Source organism: Hydra viridissima, unplaced genomic scaffold (assembly GCF_058129835.1).
Source record: "Hydra viridissima isolate aposymbiotic clone 2 unplaced genomic scaffold, HvirCarnegie_v1 scaffold_13, whole genome shotgun sequence".
NCBI classification, from domain to species: domain Eukaryota; kingdom Metazoa; phylum Cnidaria; class Hydrozoa; order Anthoathecata; family Hydridae; genus Hydra; species Hydra viridissima.
Genome location: NW_028324312.1, coordinates 11,560,504 through 11,570,275, shown reverse-complemented (window position 1 = coordinate 11,570,275; position 9,772 = coordinate 11,560,504). Strand labels below are relative to the sequence as shown.

The window sequence follows — 9,772 nt, the reverse complement described above, 5'->3', positions numbered from 1 at the left end:
CTCGTAGCGCCATTGTTATATCGTTAATAAAAACCAGAATTTATAAAGAAATACATATATATTATAAGTAAGCCATCTTTACATGCATAAACTCAACTCCTAAAAAACGCCACGTATGTACATAAACCTTGTTCCTACTCGTCCGCATATAATTAAGCTCTACGGCTTCACACTAGCATCACTGTCATTTGCTTCTGATAAATATAATGCTTTGAGAACTTTTTAGCATGTTTTATTAAATAAAATAAACTTTGTTTTATACCAGCTTTGATCCCTGAATCTGCCTTTTTTGTAAAAATGTCTATTGATTCTCTTAAGGCAAAGAAGCTTGAGCACAAAAACATACTATTAGAATCATTACTTTGTATTGGTAAGTTTTTGTGGTGTAAAAATAAGTTATAAAGATGTGCTAATTGTCTCATAGCATTTCTGACAGGGTTTCTTGCTTCCATTATTTTATCAAGTTTCTTCTTTTCCTTATCATAAAAAACTAGACCAATTTTAAGGATTGTTATATCTTTTAGGCAAATCTCACCAATTTTGTCTGTTCAAAAATAAGATAAAAAGTTTTCTTTAAATTCACTCAATCTTGCATCTTCAGGTAATCTTAGAAGCCCCTCTGAAACAGGAAGAACATTTTGTCATAAGTGTTTTTGGCACAACTTCACATGGTTATATCAGAATCATTTTTAAATAAACACAAGGCATTGAGTACAGTAAACTGTTTCATTATATTTCTGAGCCTCTTGTTCTCTTTCTTACATTGATTTTGCTTTTCCAGCATCAGCTACATTAACTTCCAAAATACTTTTTCTTTTAAACTGCAAAAGCTTTGTTTTTTTCTTTTTTTGATTTTAATGTTAATGAAACCTTAACTTCTGGATGTTTTTTGTGTATCAGCTTTATGTCTGGTTAAATAAGATGTACTGTTTACAGAAAATGCAAAATTGATGGGGGTTCTTCTTTTTTCTTACATTCTAAAAATTTAAATTTAAAAAAAAAATTTAAAAAAATAATTTCTGACAATTTTGGGGTTTAACTTTATTTACATTGATTTATAAATTCTAAAAAAAATACTTTTAAAAGGTATCTGAACCTTCTTTAGGCATTTCTTATCAGCCAAATTTGGTTGGCTGTTTTGGACTAACTAGAATATTTAAAATTAATATGAAGTAAGAGATATTTTCTTTTATAATAATTTTTTGTGATTTCATTTCATATTATACTAAGAAAAGTTTAAAATGTTTGTAATCAAATCAATGATTTTTAATAACTATTTACATTAGCTTTTTAAAGCGTTAAATGTTTTAAATATTTTCTATAAAAAAAAGTCAGCTTAATTTTTAACCTGTAATTTGACTGTCACATCATCTATCATAAAAGTGCTTGAAACTATTTTGGTGTATTTAAAATTGGGTCTGTGCAAACAAATGTAATTAAGAAATTTCCTACATTATTCCAAAATAAATTAAAAAACAATAAACTTAACTTGATTTTGAACTCTTTAGACATAGAAATGTTGCATTTATGTAATCAAATGGCAATTAGAGTATTAAATCAAATCTTTTCTATATTAAAAATTCTATATTGAAGAAATCGATTTGTTAACTTCTTTCGGATAATTTTATAAAAATTCGGTTACAACATCTTTCTTACGGTCATTCTTTTAAACACCTTAAAAAGTCAGTAAAGTTATAGATAATATGGAGTAGTAGAAAAGTAAAGTAGCAAAAGTTTCTAAAAATAAATAAGAATTTAAATTTTTGTTTTTCAACAATTTCCAAAATCTTAATAAAAATATCTACAGAAAAAAGATTTTTTTTTTTTTCAATGACGTCAAACATTTTAGGTGTTTAAAATGTTGGCGTGAAAAAAGTCATCAATGTGATGTTGAAATCTAGACAGGTAATTGTGGTAAAGTGCAATATTTAAATTAGGCAAAGTATATGAAATACATGGAAAAGAACTTGTGTAGATATTTTTGACATTTTTTGATAACAAGAAAATATTTGGTGACTAAGAAATATTTTTTAATGACTTAAAAAACCGAAAAAAACTTTTTTAATGACTTAAAAAACCGACAAAAACTTTTTTAATGACTTAAAAAACCGACAAAAACTTTTACTAAAAAAAGATCAAAAGGAACATTTCCATGATCAATATCACGTCACTTCCCTTTCGTTTGTACTTTTTCCAACATAAAGTGTATCATCTAAAAAAAGGAGGACCGGAAACAAGTATCATCGGTGCTTTGATCTTTGATCTCACAGATGATTTTCATTTTCCCTATTTTGTCTCCTATAAGTTAATACTAGCATTAAGACTTTTCGTATTAAGTCCAATCCGTTCACAGTACTACAGTAAAAGGTGTTTTATGAGCCAAATTTTTATATATATCATTTGTAAATTTCGTTTATTTTAAAATTACTATGTTGTATTTAATAGAATTACTATAGCTTAATTAATTATTATTACCAGTTACAATTAAACTGTGATGAAAAATCAATGTCAATAACTGTCCCATTATTTATTAGTAACTAAAAATTTAGAACTTAAGAGTATGAAATATATATATATATATATATATATATATATATATATATATATATATATATATATATATATATATATTTCATACTCTTAAATTCTAAATTTTTAGAACTTAAGAATATAAAAATTAGTGTAATTTAAGGTAGTATTAATGTGTAGCAGTTTCTGAAAAGGTATTGAGGTTTTTTTTGTTCCAGAATAATTTTTTTTAAAAACAGATTCTTGGACCCAAGGATAAAATCTGTTTTTAGGGTGTACGGAAGGGTGTTTTAAGAAAGGAGACACTAATATACAATGGAATTTATTCCATGTTTAGTTGTCTGTTTCAGTGGGATGGTTAAGTTGTTATAAGTGACTGATCTTAGGTTATGCCCACACGTTGTCCTATTGTTAATGGAGCTATGAACTATGAAAGGAAGGAGACTGTGTTGTTGATCCCAGACATTTGAACAATTTAGGAACTTGATAAAAATAATAGAAACGAAGAAAAGTCAGCAAGAAAGTTTCTTGGGCAGAAGTGTCGTGAATAAAGTCTTCAAGACGTAATTGAAGGTGTGTGAAGGCGTGTTTGAAGGTGTGTTTGTGTGAAAGCGTGTTTGGAGGTGTGTTTGTGTGAAGGCGTGTTTGAAGGTGTTAATATTTTGTAGATGCTAATGAGTGTAAGTGTTAAGGTATTTAATTGTTAATGCATAAAATGTGTGAAAATGACGCGATTGTAAAAGTGTATAAAAAGAGTGTGTATTTTGTAAAATGATAGATTCGCAGTCAGATGTAAAATATATTATCAAGTTCAAAAAGTGACTCTTTAGTGTCTCAGGGAAAGTATAAATAATTCCCCACACTATTTGGTGGCGACTACTGCCAGGACGAACGAAACCTACGAGTTAGCGAAGAATGGACCAAGAGCAAATTTACCAGAGAGAAATCAACATGATAAGAATAAACATTAAAGGCATAGAACGCAACACGATTAATGGCGACAAATCAAGCATAATCTTAGCGCTGGACAAAATAACAAATTTATTAGGAAGATTTGAAATGGCAAAGGATGAGTTGACCAGAAAAATGCTCGACGACGGCGAAAACATCGATTCGGTAGAAGAATGGCTTTCGAAACCAGTAATGGAAGTAGAAGCAGTGATTGAAATCAAAAACAAAATGGTGGACAAGTTGGATTCGATAAACAAAAACGAATGCGTCAGAAAATTCGAGTATGAAAAACAAATCATGGAACAGCAGTTAACGATTCAAAAAGAAGCAGAACAAGCCTCATTGAGAAAACTTCAAAGCGAAGAAGAATGGTATCTAAAGAAACTAAAAATGAAAGAAACAATGCGTAAATCACTTGGAAACGAAAACGAAGCTACTCAGCAATCCGTCAAGCTACAAAAGTACACAATCACAAAATTTAATGGCGATTATAAGGACTGGTTGCGATTTTGGAATCAATTCACGGTAGAAGTCGACAACTCAAACATATCAAACATCAGCAAATTCAATTACTTACTGGAACTCGTCGAAGGAAAGCCCAGAGAGGACATACTTGGTTTACCACATTCGTTGGAGGGATACGATGAAGCTAAACGCATACTACAAGAAACTTACGGAAAAGATATTTGGGTTCACAAAGCATTGATTAAAGATTTGGAAGGATTGACGGCTATACACAGCACGCACAAAATCAAAGAAGTTCACGACTTTTACAACAAGCTTGCGAGAACTGTACGAACATTGAAAACTATGCAGAAACTTCAAACGGCTCAATCATTCGTGTATTCGTTGATGGATAAACTTGGACCAGTTCGTGAAATACTCACACAAAACGATGATGGATGGGAAGAATGGGGACTGGAGCAACTTGTCGAAAAGTTGCAAAAGTACATTGAAAGGAATCCGTCGAACTCAGCTTTTAACCCAAGCGACGAACAAACAAAGGGCGATAAAAAGAACACAAACGTGCAGTCAAGGTCCTATGAACATCGAAGCACTACATTCAAACAGTACAATGGCGGTCTTTATGACAAAGAAATCATGGCAACTAGTGGTAAGCATGGATGTATCTACTGTGGGTTACAAAATCACAAAAGCGAGGATTGTACAAAAGTGCTAACTGTTGCAAGACGCAGGGAGATTTTAACAAGCAAAAGATTATGTTACAACTGCGTTGGTTACGGACATTCGGCGGCAAATTGTAAATCAAGAGGATGCAGAAAGTGCAACAAAAAACATCACACGTCCATTTGTCAAGATGGGAACGCAACGATGGATGGTAAAATGGAAAATAAAAAAGAAACCATGGGAGCGGTGCTAAATGCAAGTACAACTATTCACCCGACAGTGATTGCAAAAGTAAATGGTGAAAAAGCAAGGATAATGTTGGATACGGGTGCTGGAAGTTCCTATATATGTACAAACTTGATTACGAAACTAAAGCTGAAACCTACACGAAAGGAATATAAAAGTATTGAACAGCTCTATGGAACGGTGGACAAGCGTGTGGAAATCTATAACGTTACGATAGAATCAACAATGATACCGGAATTTCGAATTAAAGTTGAATGCACCAACGCAGAAAAAGAAACACTCACCTTTTTACCCAATCCGATGATTAAGGATGTTAAGAAGCATTTTGCAAGACTAAGGAGACTGAAATTTAGCGATGATGAAGGGAGTGACGAACTTCAACCTGTTCACATTATACTCGGTGCTGCTGATTATCAACGTATAAAAACCACGGAACCGGTAGTTCTCGGAAAAAATCCGGATAAAGATCCAGGAGCAGAATTAACTATGTTGGGATGGACTCTTTCTGGGAGACGAACACAATTGAGTTCTGGTATTGAGAAAAGTTTCTTATTGAACACTGGTCGTGATGAGTTCGAGCAAATGTGTAGTTTAGAAGTACTTGGATTATCAGACACAAGCAGCGAGTCAATGTTCCACCAAGACTTCAGCGAAAAACTGCATCAAACCGACGAAGGTTACTATGAAACCAGAATGCCGTGGAAAAAGGGTGTTGTTAAACTGCCAAACAACAGAAATCTGGCTCTTAAAAGATTGGAAAGTGTGACGATTCGGTTGAAAAAACTTAAAAAACTAGAGCAGTATAATGATATAATGATGGAACAAATCAATGAGGGAATATTGGAAATGGCACCAGAAAAACCTACGGGAGAAATTATTCACTACGTTCCTCATCAAGCAGTAATCAAAGAAAATGCTGAGTCAACGAAAATGAGAATAGTTTATGATTGTTCAGCTAGGAAAGACGCTCAATCACCTTCATTAAATGACTGTCTAGAAGTGGGACCATCGCTGCAACCTTTGATATTTGACATACTCATACGAAATCGGATGAATAAACTCTGCGTGTTAGCTGACGTGAAGAAGGCGTTTCTACAAATTAGAATACACGAAATGGATAGAGACGCACAACGCTTAATTTGGTATAAGGACTTAAAGAAAATGGAATTAACGGAGTTACGATTTACAAGGGTGATTTTTGGTTCAAGTTCAAGTCCTTACATTCTCGGCGCCACGATTAAAAAGCATATATCAAAATACAAGGACATTTATCCAAAAACGGTGCTTGCTTTGGAAGAAGATACTTATGTCGATGATATACAGGCAGGTGGAGAAACAGAAGAAGAACTTATCAGGTTTAAAAATGAATCAACGCAAATCTTAATGGAAGCTGGGTTCCAGCTGCACAAATGGCATAGCAACGTCAGCAATCTGGAAAGCGACGCTGAGGCTAAATCAACAAAAATACTTGGGATTCCTTGGAACAAAGAATCGGATCAACTATCGATTGACTATACTGCATGCATAACTATCGGAAATAAAGGAGCAATGACAAAAAGGAAAATACTATCAGCTCTCAACAGTGTCTTTGACATATTGGGATTTAGTGCACCTGTATTAATCACTGGAAAATTACTATACAGTCGAATATGCTTGTTAAAACTCGGTTGGGATCAACAAATTCCAAATGAACTTTTAGAAGAATGGAAAACCTGGATCAAGGCAATAAACATCAAGAGAACTATTTCAATTCCGCGGAGTGTCGTGTCTGGAAGAATCATTGAAATAGAGCTCCATGGATTTTCAGACGCAAGTAAATCAGCAGTATGTGCATGCGTCTACATTGCAGTGAGTCATCAATATTCAAAAACAAGCAACTTACTTGTAGCAAAAGCACGGATTGCACCAAGGGATCTAAGTATTCCTAGACTGGAGCTGGTAGCAGCGCACACCTTGAGCAAGTTAATGAATCATGTTAGGAAGACATTAACCAAGTATAATGTCATTGAAGTATATCATTGGGTTGACAGTACTGCGGTACTTTACTGGTTAAAAGAAAGGGGCAGTTGGTCACAGTTTGTCAGGAACCGAGTTCAGCAGATCTTATTGAATGGAGAAGTAAAATGGCTATATGTCCCAACAAAAGAAAACCCAAGTGATCTTGGAACAAGAGGAGTGAGTCCTGAGAAATTATCAAGCTTGTGGCTAAATGGACCTACATGGTTGAAACACAAGGAAAATTGGCCAATCCAACCAGAAATAATCGAAGCGCCGAATGCATCATGTGAAACTATTAGTGTGAAAGAGAACGTCGGTATGGCAACTGAAGAAATAAAGGGACATAATATATTTAAAGAAATACTGAGTAAACACAAGTATTGGAAGATCATAAGAATATCATCCTTTATAAAAAGGTTTATATACAATTGTCGGAATAAAGTAAAAATAACAGGACCGCTAAAAGCTGAGGAGATGATGGAAGCGGAGTTAATGAACATTAAGTTACTACAAGAAGCTGTTGCAATAAAGTCCGATGTGGAACTTAAACAGGATGAGAAACAGCTTTGGAGATGTCACGGAAAAGTCTCCGGGTATAATCCGATATTTGTACCAAAAGGATTCCAACTAACTCTAAGAATTATTGAGCATCATCACGCAAAAACGTTACACGGGGGAGTAGGAGATACAATGAGTAGCATAAGAGAAAGATTTTGGATACCGAATTTGAGAGTTGCCGTAAAAAAGGTCATTCGTGAATGTAATCTATGTAAGAGATATAGAGTGAAACCGCTGTTACCGCCAACGAGAGCAATGTTACCACGATTTAGAACTGAAGATATCGAACCGTTTACGGTTACAGGTGTTGATTTTGCCGGTCCACTAAAGTATAAAGCGACAGAAAAATCGGTCGAAAAATGTTATGTTGCACTCTTTACATGCGCATGTACAAGAGCTGTCTACCTTAGACTTTGTCATGATCTATCGGCGGGAGAATTTCAGAGAATTTTAAAGGAGTTTGTTGCGAGAAAAGGACCACCACAAATGATGATTAGTGATAACGCAAAGACATTTGTGGCAACAGGGAAGTGGTTACTAACACTTAAGAAGGATGAAAATCTTGCAAACTATCTTGCTACTACAGCCATAAAATGGAGGTTCAATTTATCAAGAGCGCCGTGGTGGGGAGGTTTGTTTGAAAGATTAATTGGAATGATGAAGAAAAGTTTGTCAAAAACAATCGGTAAGGGCATCCTGAGCTTCCTTGAATTGGAAGAAGTATTGTTGGATGTGGAATGCGCTATGAATAATAGGCCACTCTGTTACCAAGGTGACCAATTCGATAATCAAGTATTGACGCCAAATGTATTAATGAGGGGGAGACCTGCAGTTTTGCTTGAAGAAGATATCGATTTAATAACAAGGGACGATTGCGCACTACGGAGAGTCAAGTTTGTGAAAACTTGTAAGAATCACTTAAGGAAAAGATGGATGAACGAGTACGTGCACGCAATGGAAGAACGACAACAAGCAAAGGAAAAGAGAGGTAATTCAAAACTCCCAGGTGTCGGAAGCATGGTGCTCATTAAAGACGATGTGAAGGACAAGGCACTTCTCAACATCGGTCGAATTGAAAACAACATTAAAGGGAAAGATGGAGTTATTCGTGGCTTTAAAATACGACTGGGAAATGGTTATGTAATTGAACGACCAATTCAGTTGGTGTGTGACTTGGAAATGAGTTGTGGGGCAGAAAGCGAAATCAAATCGGACGAGAATTTGGAAACCAGAGCCGAAGAGGATACCTTGGAAAGAGAAACGAAACTGGCGAAATTGGATGCAAGACAAAAGATCAATTACATCATGGAAGACGAGATGGAAGATAGTTGATTAAAGCCGAAGTCTCAGCTTTAATCGGGGGAGGGTGTCGTGAATAAAGTCTTCAAGACGTAATTGAAGGTGTGTGAAGGCGTGTTTGAAGGTGTGTTTGTGTGAAAGCGTGTTTGGAGGTGTGTTTGTGTGAAGGCGTGTTTGAAGGTGTTAATATTTTGTAGATGCTAATGAGTGTAAGTGTTAAGGTATTTAATTGTTAATGCATAAAATGTGTGAAAATGACGCGATTGTAAAAGTGTATAAAAAGAGTGTGTATTTTGTAAAATGATAGATTCGCAGTCAGATGTAAAATATATTATCAAGTTCAAAAAGTGACTCTTTAGTGTCTCAGGGAAAGTATAAATAATTCCCCACAGAAGTTAATTATTCGCATTGCTCTATTTTGAAGCGAAACGATTTTAGAAAGATAGACGGTTTTAGATTGTTCCCAAACTTGATATGCATATTGTAAATGTGAACCAAAAATTGAGTGATATATAGATAGTAATGTTTCAAAATTAACTTGGTGTCGATTTTTGCTAACATGCCATTGGAACTATTTAATTTGAGAGTAAGGTCATTTATATGTGTTTTAAATGAAAGTTTCTCATCGATCACAACTTTTACCATTTGAAAATATCCTGGATAAAAATTCAGCTTTTTTAAGGTTTTTAAAGCACATCCTAACAATAGATTCAGGTGAAGTTTGCGTTTTGGAATGCGGCATTATTAAAAACTGAGCAAGATGATCAGATATTAAAGCGATAAGATTGCCTTAGATTACATCAAAAGAAAAAAAAATTTTTTTTAATATTATTTATTACTGTTTCAGAATGAGTGGTTATGCAAATAGGCTGTATAATAAAAGGAAAAAGAGAACTTACTTGAAACAATTAATTCTAAAAAATGTGCAACCTTATTAGATGTATTGTATTTGAGTCAAAATTGAATCTTGAGTGAAACTTTTTTTTATTTTTTATTTGTTTAAGCAAATTTTCTCAAGAAGAGGATTTAGGTAAAGATTAACAAATTCAGATGGACACATTTT

At 34.0% G+C, this 9,772-nt stretch overlaps 1 protein-coding gene across 1 annotated transcript; it reads left to right on the top strand.

Moving 5' to 3' along the window:
- The first annotated feature begins 3,444 nt into the window (after positions 1–3,444).
- On the top strand, positions 3,445–8,742 carry LOC149880527 (uncharacterized). The gene has a single exon (XM_090070068.1). It carries the CDS (start codon positions 3,445–3,447, stop codon positions 8,740–8,742), a length of 5,298 nt encoding a protein of 1,765 aa, XP_089926194.1.
- The last annotated feature ends 1,030 nt before the right edge of the window (positions 8,743–9,772 follow it).